The sequence below is a fragment of the Dissoconium aciculare genome (assembly GCF_010015565.1).
Source record: "Dissoconium aciculare CBS 342.82 unplaced genomic scaffold K489scaffold_1, whole genome shotgun sequence".
NCBI classification, from domain to species: Eukaryota; Fungi; Ascomycota; class Dothideomycetes; order Mycosphaerellales; family Dissoconiaceae; genus Dissoconium; species Dissoconium aciculare.
The window spans coordinates 1,808,593-1,820,899 of NW_022984951.1; the positions used below are offsets into that span (position 1 = coordinate 1,808,593).

General features: G+C 51.5%; 5 protein-coding genes across 5 annotated transcripts; 1 reads left to right on the plus strand and 4 right to left on the minus strand.

The window, feature by feature from the left end:
- Positions 1-995, plus strand: K489DRAFT_427874 (uncharacterized protein; the record flags this gene model as incomplete). The annotated part of the gene is made up of 3 exons (XM_033608316.1): positions 1-556; positions 597-904; positions 978-995. Exons 1-3 carry the CDS (start codon positions 127-129, stop codon positions 993-995), a joined length of 756 nt encoding a protein of 251 aa, XP_033464567.1. The 5' UTR covers positions 1-126.
- A 27-nt stretch (positions 996-1,022) lies between these two features.
- Positions 1,023-2,298, minus strand: K489DRAFT_310595 (uncharacterized protein; the record flags this gene model as incomplete). Its single annotated transcript, XM_033600716.1, has 3 exons — positions 1,023-1,715; positions 1,768-1,953; positions 2,014-2,298. The coding sequence occupies 3 exons, from the start codon at positions 2,296-2,298 to the stop codon at positions 1,023-1,025; spliced, it is 1,164 nt and encodes a 387-aa protein (XP_033464568.1).
- Positions 2,299-2,457: 159 nt separating this feature from the next.
- K489DRAFT_19729 (putative ABC transporter) lies at positions 2,458-7,760 on the minus strand. The gene is made up of 3 exons (XM_033599579.1): positions 6,347-7,760; positions 4,369-6,294; positions 2,458-4,311 (listed from the first exon to the last, which is right to left on the minus strand). Exons 1-3 carry the CDS (start codon positions 7,499-7,501, stop codon positions 2,617-2,619), a joined length of 4,776 nt encoding a protein of 1,591 aa, XP_033464569.1. The 5' UTR covers positions 7,502-7,760; the 3' UTR covers positions 2,458-2,616.
- A 726-nt stretch (positions 7,761-8,486) lies between these two features.
- Positions 8,487-10,175, minus strand: K489DRAFT_406214 (major facilitator superfamily transporter; the record flags this gene model as incomplete). Its single annotated transcript, XM_033607227.1, has 2 exons — positions 8,487-9,811; positions 9,872-10,175. The coding sequence occupies 2 exons, from the start codon at positions 10,173-10,175 to the stop codon at positions 8,487-8,489; spliced, it is 1,629 nt and encodes a 542-aa protein (XP_033464570.1).
- Positions 10,176-10,590: 415 nt separating this feature from the next.
- Positions 10,591-12,186, minus strand: K489DRAFT_375645 (uncharacterized protein). Its single transcript, XM_033603730.1, has one exon. It carries the CDS (start codon positions 12,059-12,061, stop codon positions 10,850-10,852), a length of 1,212 nt encoding a protein of 403 aa, XP_033464571.1. The 5' UTR covers positions 12,062-12,186; the 3' UTR covers positions 10,591-10,849.
- Between the last annotated feature and the right edge of the window lie 121 nt (positions 12,187-12,307).

Below are 12,307 nucleotides of genomic sequence, written 5' to 3' on the forward strand. Positions count from 1 at the left end.
GTGCTATTACAGCACCACCGGGTCTCCTACACAGCTTTGTTGAGCACTATTCCGGCATTCTCAGCGTTTGAAGGTCGAAAACTTCGGAATCCGTTGGCAAAACCGGAAAATCTACTGCACATCATTATGGATCTTGTACAAACAGTTCGGAAAGAAGGCTCACGAGGTGGAGTAAACTTCTCGTGGGATGACGTCAAATCTAGTGCTCATCGAGAGAACTATCTCGGTCACTCACTCAAGGCTCCAGTAGGACGATGGCAGACTGGAAAAGACCTCAACTGGTATGCCAGAGCCGACGATGCCGATCTCACTCCTGAGGAAAGAGCCGAGCGGGAGAGGGAAAGAAAATGCGAAGAACTGAAGTCGATTAAACAAGCAGAGGAAGACGCCATGGCTCGCGCGCTGGGCCTGCCAGTGCCTGATCGCACTAACGCCAACAACGAACCCCTCGGTGAAACGAAGATTACCCAAAGAGAGATCAACAAGGCGCTCAAAGAGACTCTAGACGACGATGAGACTGAAGAAGGAACCCATGTTATTGGGTTGAAGCCACACCGTGAGGACAAAGATCGCGATCGAGCTGATCGATCTTCAAGACATAACGAACATCGCGAACGAAACAAGGACAGACATCGAAGTCGGAGTCGAAGCCGAAGTCGTAGTGGAGACAGGAGGCGCGAACGACACCGCAACAGATCGCGGGATGGACGACGACGCGATCACCACGAACGCCGAGACAGACACATGGAGCACTCGCACTCGAGGCGCGAAGCGGGGGATAGGCCAGGAGACCGCGATGACCGGCGTGACGCGCGATCGTGGAGACATCAGAAAGACCGCTCACGAAGTCCATTTCGAAGCGAGCGCCGCCGAGGCCACCGCATTCGCTCAAGGTCGCCTGGCCGTAGCGGAGATTCGCGTCGAGACAAGCGTTGAACTGAATCCTAGGACCCACAAGAGAGCTACATACATTTCAGAACCCTGCCGGGTCGTAATCAAACCCTCGTCGGCTTCCTGGTCTGCTAAACCTGGTCCGGAGTGACACCAATACGATCCCCAACTCTGACGAGAGTCTCGCACACTTGTTCAGTAGAGTTCCGGACCAGATCGTCATCGAGAGCGGCCTCGGCCTTTGGGAAAACAGCTATCACCGTGCTGCCTCCATAAAGGAAGGCACCCAAGCACTGCCCTCTTCGCACCTCCGCATTTACCTGGATGCCAGGATTGTATCTGATACTCCCCACGAGCATCGCTCCGACAGCAATGACGGCGACTGGACTTCCGGTGCCCGAACGCTGAATCATCATGACCGATCGCTTGTTTTCGCAGAAAACGTCCAATGTTCCGGCCTCATTGATGGCTTGCGGGTTGACAGTGTAGTAAGTCCCAGGAATATCAGTGATGCTGTTGACTTTGCCAGTCACCGGCGAATGCCATCGATGGTAATCCTGGGGCGCAAGTCGCGCAATCACGATGCTGCCACCCTCAAATTGACTCGCCAGCTTGTCAGATCCCAGGAGTGCAGCAAGCGTAAATCCGTTGCCCTTGATCCAATACTTCTTGGCCAGATCAACGGTTGGAAAAACAGTTAGTCGACAGTCAGCAGGGCTTGAAAGCACTCGTTCATTCTCCGGCTCTGCGATCGGCCGAGCACCGTCCTTCAGCTCTCGCGCGAAAAAATCGTTGAAGGTCTTGTACTTCGTAGGGTCGGGCTCCTAGTATGGTATGAGTCACCTCTCAAAGTAGGTTCAATGCGTGACGGCATACCTTTAGCTCGGAAAGCGAGCCTTTCAAATGAAAACTGTCAATGAAGGGCTGAATATGGTCCTTGCTCTGCGGATCATCATATTGCTTTCCCATGCTGACACTTTGATTCCGGAGCATGTCCTGTGCCCGCTTCCAGTGAAGAGCCTTTTGCTGTTCTGATCCATAATACAGAAGGTGCATGCCGAGCTGCAACTTCTCAGTGCCAGATCCAATTCGGCATGTGCTCGAAACAACGATTTTACTTACTCGGACATAAATGCTCATCTCCTCGAATGATTTCTGACCAGTCTTGCGGTCGATGACATAATTGCCCATGTGCCACGCATTTTCTAGGTCTTCTAGGGAGTTGTACGGGAAGAGGGAGCGGAACCAGGAGTGTGATGATTCGTGACTGGCAGGTGCGTGCAAGCTTTCCTTGGGGTCAACTTGAGGCTGGGCACCGGCCTTGGAGGTCAATCGGGATAGTGCTTGTTCGGCTTGGTCGAGATGCTCCGTCGACAGCTTGATGCCGCCAGGTGTTGTCGAAGCCATTGCTGTCTCGCGACCTGTGGGATTTAAATGAATGATAAAGGCTCAGGTCTATATTTGAAGAATGGTAAAGGTGCAGAATCTAGATCTCTACGGCGACACCATCTGAGCAGTGTTACCTACCTAGGTAGGTGGTTACAAATGAGGACGTCGTGGTTATTTGGGGCAGGCACGCGAACGCCACGCTTGCGGTGCCCCGCAAGGGCATTACGAAGCCGATTACATCACCACGCGTGCGAATAATGAACCACAGCGGAAGGACAAAGAGTATTGTACTGGTCGTCTAAATCTATCTTAGTGTGTGTCGATGTATAGAAGTGCTTAGGAAATGCAACACGCAGCAAGCAGGCTCTTCCAGAAGTTCCGTTGAGTCGAATGCGTACGAGCGTAGTTCTCCTCAAGGACGTTGTGCTTCGTGACAATGTTGAGGAATACCTGGTCAAGGGTCGCCTGGCTCACAGAGTAATATTCGAAGCCAAGATTCTCTTTATTGGCTTCAAGTTGAGCAAACAGCGCACTGATGCTGCTACCACTTGACCGAGTGACAATACTGCGAACGCCGTTCTTTTTGTCATCGGCAATCTCGTCTGTCGAAGACATGTCTTCGTCGACGACCTGACTGTTGGGGACACTGAAACGGAGCTGGCCGTGGAAAGCACGCTCTTCTGTGGTAGCTCCAGAAAATGTGCGATTCACAAATGCCTTGATTTCGTCCATATCCTCATCGCTAGTGTTCGGTGCATCGCGGTGAACCAGGTGGACATGGAACGCGTCGCCGTGCTTCTTCCTTAATTGGTCGGCCGTCCCGACAGCCAGCATACGTTTGGCCATGATACCGGCGCGATCGGCCAGAGCATCAGCCTCCTCCATGGAATGGGTCGTGAGTACCAGTGATCGTCCTTCAGAAACTGACGAAAGGGTTCGCCACATCACACGTTTAGAAGCGGCATCCATGCCACTACTCGGCTCATCGAGGAGGAGCACTGATGGATCGCCCATCAAAGCGATACCTAGACTGAGCTTTCTCTTGTTACCTCCACTCAACTTCGCAGCCATTCTGGATTTAAACGGGCCGAGGCCAACAGCCTTAATGACCTGTTCAACGTTGTTCTCGACGTCTCGAACGCCACGAACCTGGGCGTAGAACCGAAGATGCTCGACGGCAGTCATCTGGTCCATGGCATCGAATTGCGGACAGACACCAAGGTATGATCTTGCTGTCGCTCGCGATCGGATGATGGAGTTGTTTTCGATCAGAATCTCGCTGACTTTGTCACTTGGTTGCGTGTCTCCGCGAATGAGCCCAATGGTTGTGGACTTGCCAGCACCGTTGGGTCCCAGCAGAGCGAATATTTCAGAACGAGGCACTCCGAAAGTAACGTCCTCAACAGCAATATTTGAGCCAAAAGCCTTGGTGACATGCTTGACCTGCAATTCATCGTTACTGTTGTCCACACGACGTGCTTCCTCGTACACTTCTGGATCGACGTCTTCGACTTCTTCCCGATCGCTTGAGCGATGCTTGGACCGCAGAAAGAAGGTCGGTTTCCACCCGCTATCCCACAAGACCAAGATGGTAAACAGAACAATCGCTTGGATGGTCAGATACAGGATTGGGCTGCCGTAAACTCCGAAGGCTCCAGGATACGATGCTACCTCCATTCCGCGGCAGAGCAAGGAAAACTCGTTGAGAGACAGTAGTAAAGCCCGGAGAAGGTTTCCGGCAGGAAAGAAAGCTCCGATAGTGTAGTTTGCGATGGAAAGGCGTTTATCCACAACTGCGGGCGGTGAGTATGTGAGAAGGACCAGGAACACGATGAAGTAGAGCAGAAAAAAAGCACACTGTCCGCCGGCCGCGATGATGAAAGTAGCCAGTTGGCTCCTGGTGAATAGCGACGCGACATATGCCATCAAAGTCGCCGTAAGTCCGAAGAGGGTGAAAACCACAAATAGGTATCCTGGTGCATACCATACATTTGTGACTGATGTGAAAATGATGATCGAGATCGCGCTCACCTGTGATACACTGTTAGCTTACGCGCGGACCGAGTCAGAGATGATTTTCGATCTTACTAGTAGAACAATGAGAAAATCGAAGCAGGTGTAGGCCAGCCACAATGGACCTGCGCGGACACCATTACTATAGTGGAGTGCTCGCACGTTCCGAACGCGCTCGGTGTTGACATATAAAGCGAAGAAGCCAGGGAATGCGCTCATAGCCAAACCGAAATAAATGATCAGCTGAAGGCTGTTTCCTGCTTCCGGCGAGAATGGCAAATCAAATGCGTCATAACTGGCGATAATGGGAATTCTTAGAAGACTGATGTCAAGCAAGTTCTGCGCCGCCACTGCGAAGTACAAGGAATAGTCGCCACGCCAAGCAAATGTCGGAGTGTCACCGAGGTATATTCCACCAGGTTGGATTTTAGAGTAATTTTGACTCAACAGATCTTGGAATTGTCCAAATGAGCTGGCATTGAGGTAGGACGACGAATTCAAACGAGGGTAGACCTGGTTAATGAAGGACTGTTGAGCAGTTGGGCCTGTGATAATCAGGGCTTGAATCGCGAGAAAATTCTCCAAGCCGGCGCTGACAGGTGTCAGTGATACCTGATCTGCGGGATCGCAGGATATAGCCTTGAAGCCTTTGACAAAGAGCGTGACCAGACCGGCTGCGATGATGGGTATAAGCAGTGCTGCCAAATATGGCCAAGGATTCCGCCTTAAGATGATAGCTCTTTTGCGGAACAGGACCCAAGTCTGGCCAAAGAAGGAAAGGGTCTTTCCGGGAACAAGCTTGAGTGGTTTCTCGTCTGCGGTATATTCCTCACTCCCGGCGGCCGAAGTCAATTGTACTCTATCCTTCTCGAGATCCTCGTGAGCCTCCTCCGCCAACTTCAAGAATACATCCTCAATTGATGGTCCATTGACTTGATACTCTCGTACGCCGGCCTGTTCTAGCCGAGCAATGAAGTCCGCTGCCGCAGCAGACGTAGCGAGATTATAGACAGTGTGATCCGCGAGAGTCTGATTGGGAACTGTAGTAAGCTCAGCAGGAAGAGCTTTGGTATTTTCGTGATAGATCTTGACCCGGTAGCCTCCGCCCAGATGATGTTTCAGCTCGACAGCCGAGCTGTTCGCAACAAGCTTTCCCTTTGATAATATTGCGATTTCGTCCGAGAGCAAATCTGCTTCGTCGAGAAAGTGGGTAGTCATTAGAATCGAACGCTTGCCGCGCTCAGCCAGAATAATGTCCCAAATCTTGCGACGACTCAGTGGGTCAAGTCCCGAACTTACTTCGTCTAGCATGCACAAGCTCGATCCACCGGTGAACATCATTGCAAGTTGGCATTTCCGCTTTTGTCCACCCGATAGCGTTCCAGAACGAGCCTTTGCCTTCAATTCCAGATCACAGGATGCAATAAGAGATTCTAGTTCGGCTCGGGTATCAATCTTTTCTGACTTCAGTCTATTGAAAATGCGAACATGTTCATAAACAGTGAGGTCGTCCCATAGAACGTTCTTTTGTGGGCAGAGGCCAATACCGCCAGTAGCATCGATCTGAATGTCACCACTGGTTGGCTTTTGAAGACCTGCCAGCATGTCGAGTGTGGTACTCTTGCCACTGCCGTTTGCGCCTAGCAACACCGTTATCTGACCTCGAAGCACGGAAAGCGAAAGGTCATTGACTGCGTGCACGATAGGGCGCGAGAACCTCGGGAAGCGCCGTGCTAGCATCGTCATGAACCGGCCGGGAGTGTACTCCTTATTCAGGGATGTGATCTTGGCAGCCTCAGGTCTAGACCCTCCTGTGTACAGCAACTGTCGAGACTTGGACGCTGTCCCGTATCGTGTCCGCTCAACGAGCATTGCAAGGACAGGGTAAATGATGAGCTGCAAGAAAGCGAATATGAAGAACACATAGCCTGGCACAGACCACGGCGCACCGGGTGGAGCCTCGGCTAGACTCGCTGGGAGACTTTGTTGCTGCCAGTACGCCTGCATAATATGTCAGCCGCGATCATCCGCTGAGAGTAGGGATTGTACACACCATGTAGATGATAAAAACTGTAAAATTGATGGGAGGGAAGATGAGACTCAAGATCACAACAGCCCCTGTCGACGGTGGAGGTATGACTTGAATAATAATTGCCAATACGATAGAAGTAATTGTGACAGTGATTCCGGACAGCTGTGCTTTGCGGAAGAAGCTTGCGAATGCGATCGACCAAGATGACAGCGACAAGCCAGAAAGGACGTAGAAGCCAACGACGATCCCGACGTTCGAAAAAGTATAGTTCAATCGTGCGACAATGAGGGACATTATTATCCAGCTGGGCAGATAGAGCAAGTCGAAAGAAATGTGAAGGGAGAGCAGACGAGCAGCTTGCGGGATGAGTCTGCGCGGAGTAGACATCATTGATTCAATCAAGCTGGACATGCCAGACTCGCGCTCCTCAGCCATATGTCCTGGCAATTGATAGCAGACGCCCACGATTCCGACGAAGTAGACAAGTCCTAGAATGCTGATCAGAGTACCCATGTAGCGCCTGTTGATGTTACGATCGCGTTCCTGAGCATTCGCCGAGGTGTACGGATATTCCTGAATGGTCGCAGGCAAGGAGGTGCCGTTAAGAGATGCGATGGCAGAGTCGATAGCACGCTGGAGCGGAATGGTATAGATTTGTGCGTCATTGTTGCGACGCTCCACATAGATATTGGTGCCGAAAGCTCCGTCAGCCCTCATGGTGTAGTTCCATATTCCACCTGAACCCTCGGTGGGTGAAGAATGGAAAACCACTCCTGCGAAACAGGGGGTTACACCTCGGATGGTGCTGGGGCATACGGTCAAGACATCGTTGGGCCTGGTCAACACACGCACTTCCTTTCCCGCGGCTCTAATGGGCTCCGATATCTGATTGATAACCGCTTCGATGGCGCCGCCAGTAAAGCCATTGTTAATGAAAGCGACAGTATTTCGGCCATTTGCGGATGCCGACACAGCGTCATATAACGATCGAATGGGAGTCGGGGTGCCGATGCCGAAATTTGCTGGCGGGACGAAGAAGTTCTTAGAGTAGGCGATGATAAAAATGAAGATGATCGGTGCGAAGAAGGCAAGAATGCTTGTCCCGAGCCAGTTGCGCCAGAAGACAACCAGCAACGTCTTCTCGCAGAGCGTCCATGTCTGTCGTATGAAACCCATCGTCCGGATGCGCCTGTAGCTACGTCGTGACAGTTCGTCAGTTGTCCGGGATGGATCCCGAGAACAGCAGCGATCAGACGCAGAAGCAGTCGAGGCGTACGAGGCTCTCAATAATAATTATGATTGAGATATGTAGCTGCAGCGGCGGCGGACTAGCGTGGCGATGGCGGTTCCAGAGGCTCCTCAAGCACGTGTAATCGCGTGCAGCGCTGTCATAGATACCAAGGCTCTAACGAATCGCTGGTAGGCCCAACATAGACACTGTACCGGAAGTGGCGTTGGTCGTCGCTTCCATTATTAGCCCATTGCGACAATGCCAATTTCATTATTCCGTGAAGAGGCGAGAATGGACGCATCATCCGCTGAGCTTGGCGACGCGTTGTGGTTGGATGCAATGGATCCGAGTCCGAATCAGTGGTGTGTTGGTCATCATGATCGCGCCGCCCGGCACGGAACGTGGGGGACGCTTAGCATTGTTTGTCCGATGTCATCGCACCACCCATGGCCTGCATTATTCCACTAGTCCAGACGCATATTATTATCTATTTGATGTGGTGCTTCCATTATCACGTTGGGCAGATCACCACCTGCCCGTGGGCACTCATCAAACCGCCGGAACAAACCCACTCCGATAAGTCCGATCTCACCAGTCCTCATCGCCACCTGCACTTGCCCTTGGTTGACACCCTCCGCCAAGTAACCGTGCAATAGCGCCACGCGATAGAATACCTCGCTCATCATTCTGCGTGCAATTGAGTATATCTCGGCCTGGAGGTATCCCGGTGTTTGCAGTCACTTTGCGACGCATGGTTCCCCAGACGGCACCTGCTTCAACTACTGTGATCGTCCACGACGCCCACAAATCCGCCTGGACGACCGAGAACGACACATTCATATCCGATGGGTTTCATAGATGCGATGGGATGAAAATATCTAGCCATCAGCAGAATCTGCATAGCTGTCGACAGTGATCAGCTCCGCACAATCAGGACATTGATTTCGACAGTTTCGTCTCCAAGATGACCTGTGAGTTTGCAGCACCCACGGATGCTCCCTTCTCGTTAATTGCAACCTCGGTATCTTCGCTCTCGGGCTTCCTTGCCTGCCCACCTTGTGTCCCGATCGTCAAGAATGGAACAAGCAATATGCCGAGCACAGAAAACGTAAACGATGTCCAGAACACCGCGGCGAAGGGCCGAGTTGGCTCATCCCAATAGGTCGACAAACTCGGGTGCATTTCCACAGCGTCATACACTACCGTAGCTATACCGAACCCAACAGCAACACAGAGCTTCGTGACAGTCTGGAAGATCCCGCCCGCAAGGCTCTGCTGAGATGTCGGCATTGAAGACATGACAAACATATTCGCGACGTTGAATTCCAAATCGGCCCCAACGACCAGGATGACGAGCCCAGGAAAACAGAATGCCCAATAGCTGGAATCGTAAGTGTTGAGTGCAAAGAGCAGGTTTGCTATTGCATATGCAGAGGCTCCGGCAAGCATCAGAATCTTGTTCGAGATTTTGTGTAGGAAGAATCCTGCAAAGACGTTGACAAGAAGTCCATTGATAGCCATCGGCAGGAGATAGACTGCGACCAAGATTGCTGACCTTTGCCACACGCTCTGGAAATACAGAGCCAGAAAGAATGCCGAGGGTGTAAATGACATGCAACCTAGCATTAAAATCGACATGACCAGCGTGAAGTTGCGATCCTTCCATATGTGCATGGGCATGAGAGGATTTTCGAAGCGCATCTCCCAGAAGACGAACGCGATGATCATGACCATTCCGACTACCAGTAAAGCCAGAACATACCCTGTGCTCCAGCCTTGTGGCGCAGTTTGGCCCAAACTTAGTGCCGCAGTGAACATCCCGATGCCGCAAACAGTCAATATCGTTCCGACGACATCAAAACGTTTGAGTGTTGTCCATGTCAGTGGTTGCTTGATGCTGGTCTCGCGTGGCACACTGAAATATGACACCACTGTAAAGATCAAGATGAGGATAGCCGTCCACCAGAAAGATGCGCGCCAGCCGAAAAGACTGGTCGTAACGCCGCCAGCGATTGTACCGAACGCATATCCGATGGGATTGCCAGCCGCGAAGCTCGCAAAAGCGGCATTCTTTCGCGGTCCGGGTTGGTGATAGATCGCACCCAACAGACCTACCGCGGGCGGAACCGCTGAAGCAGCAGAGAGACCGAGAACGCCATTGAGCACATCTATACTGATTGCGCTTTGAGCGAAGCCAGCGGCCAGGCAGAAGAGGGAGAAAAGTAGCATAGAGGTTACGAACATAAGTTTACGACCTGCGTGCGGCATCTAATTAGTTCTGCATTTAGACAATTAGTCGGAACTACCAATCTTACCAAATAGATCAGCCACCATGCCAAAAAATAGCAGAAAGGCTCCACTACTCAGCGAGCTTGAAGAGTATAGCCATGTAATCTCTGCAGTCGACATGTTCAGTGACTCACCCACGAACGATGAAGTGACAGTGATCGAGCCAGCGAGCATTGACGACATCCCAATCGCCATTGTCGCGGCTGCTATGAACAAAATCTCTTGCACGGTCGACTGAAAGTATGCCGGCCGTGAATTTGCATTTCGAACTGGCTGCGCGTCTTCGGTGTACGCTGCTTCATTGTCGTCGGTAGGCATCGAGACCGCCATCACCGCTGGCGGCTTCACTGAGGTTGTCGACTGAGCCATTTCGAACAGTATTGCGAATGTAAATTTGCGGATTGAAAGGTCATTTTTCGGGCCGGAGATATATCAAGGTGCATTGCGATGGCGGAGTTTTACGATTCGTCAGATACGACGCTGCTTACTTGATCAGAGGAAAGGATTCCGCGATGCGCCACCGTGCAATTCATGCGTGCAGGGAACGCGACGCTCTACAGTACTGTATCCCTAGGTGTCATAGCCATGCAGGTGGCTTCTCTCCGCCCGACGCTATGCGCAGTCGGCACCCTGGGCCCTAGCACACACCGGGCTTTGCTTATTGACGGCAAATCCGGACGGCAGATTTTTGGTTATCAGGAGATATGCAGGTGTACTTCGAGGTCGACGTTTGGTGAAGTCATTGCGTGCGGATACAGATTGCCGAATTTGTGCGAGCATGTTATCACAGACTACCTAGGTACCTTCAGGTTTCGGCTTCGAAGTCCGACATCGCCCTAGTTCACGTGCTTTGAAGTGCTTCTCAAAAGGCGCCTTCTACTGCGCTTGCTCTAACGATGATAACCTTGGAACGTACGAACACTAACCGACGTCGACATGAGATCGCATCATGCCAAACATATACGCACAAGTAAGTGTACAGGCCCGTCTGACGTTCTCATCTCTCATAATTTTACAACTTCCCATCCGGCTAATTGAAAAGTGGACAGAATGCCACCCAGAGGACCCTGGATCTCTTGCCCTTGATGCCATTGCTTCGGGCCTGCCCAATGGCTGATGAAACCCGCCGGGCCTGACACAAAGATGATCTTTCGACCAGGCGATTTCTCTTTTGCTTTACTTGTTTGATCTGTAATGATGCTCTTGACCCGTGCAGGGTCTATGAATGAGTTTTCTTCGTCCACGAAGTAGTCGACAGAGAGACGTGACTGATCTTTTTGGTATGACGCGAATGATCGCTTCAGACTTTCTAGTTGTGCGACCATTGCACCCTTTTCGGCAGCTTGCGCATTCATATCGGTTGCATTGCTTTGCGCACGTTCCCTTGATTTGAACCACGAAGTCCACCGGCTTGTTTCAGCGCGGCTATCATTCAAGCCTCCTATACAGTCTTCTCGTCGTCTCATCGCCCACAAGATGTGGAGATCCGCCTCACCATCGAGGACATCTGCCGCCTGTAGGGCTGGAGCGATGCCGGTCCCACCAGCGAGGAAGATGGCGCTCTGTGTATCTCCGGGAATCACGTATTCGGCATGCGGGCCGCGTATCTCGACTTCAGCACCGATGGGTAATCGATGAATGTAATTTGAAACCTCGCCTCTCTGCTCTCTGCGGATGAGAAATCGTAGTTCATCCTCGGGCTGATCCGCATTGGGCGGAAGACATGTGTATGATCGAACAATCTGTAACTGTGGTTGCTTCAGCTCCACGCTGTTGATCGACCATTCTGCGTCAGGGACAGTCGCAGGTATTGTCGCCTTCGTTGCTGACTGTAATGAAAAAATTGTGCATGTTGATGATACGACTTCTTTTCGGACCACTGTGTACTTGACAAATTCAGTTGTGCTCGAACCTGCTGGAGCAAAGTACGCCTTTCGCTGGTCTTCTAGCATCCATCCTGCGGCAAAGAGAATCGTGAATGTTCCGAATTGTTGTAACCGCTTCCTGGCTTTGGAGCCTTCATTTCCACGTTGAGGCTGCTCGACTAGCTGTGGTGTGGTGGACTTTTCATTTATGACTGGGAGGGAACTTTCTGCTCCGAACCGTGGCGTTGCATGTATTGCACGCGCAAATGGAAGTCTCAGTGCACACGCTGCATTTCTTTGACGACCTTGCGCCCCGAACACGTTAATTATAGGTCTCGAAAGCTTCTTCATGATTCATAATGCGAGATGCCTATGACTTATTGATGAGGAATTCTGGCATTGTTAGATTTGATGCACGGCAAATGTAGATTCCTGGAGAACGATCGAATCGAAGCGGGTTTGGTCTGTGCTCGTCATCGACGTTGGACCACCTGGGCACTACGGCACTCAACATCTTTTTTTGATAGAGTTTCCAGCCCATCGCATAGAGCTGAGAGTCGAGTAAAAGCTGACTACGTCCGCCGTGAATCCTATCTA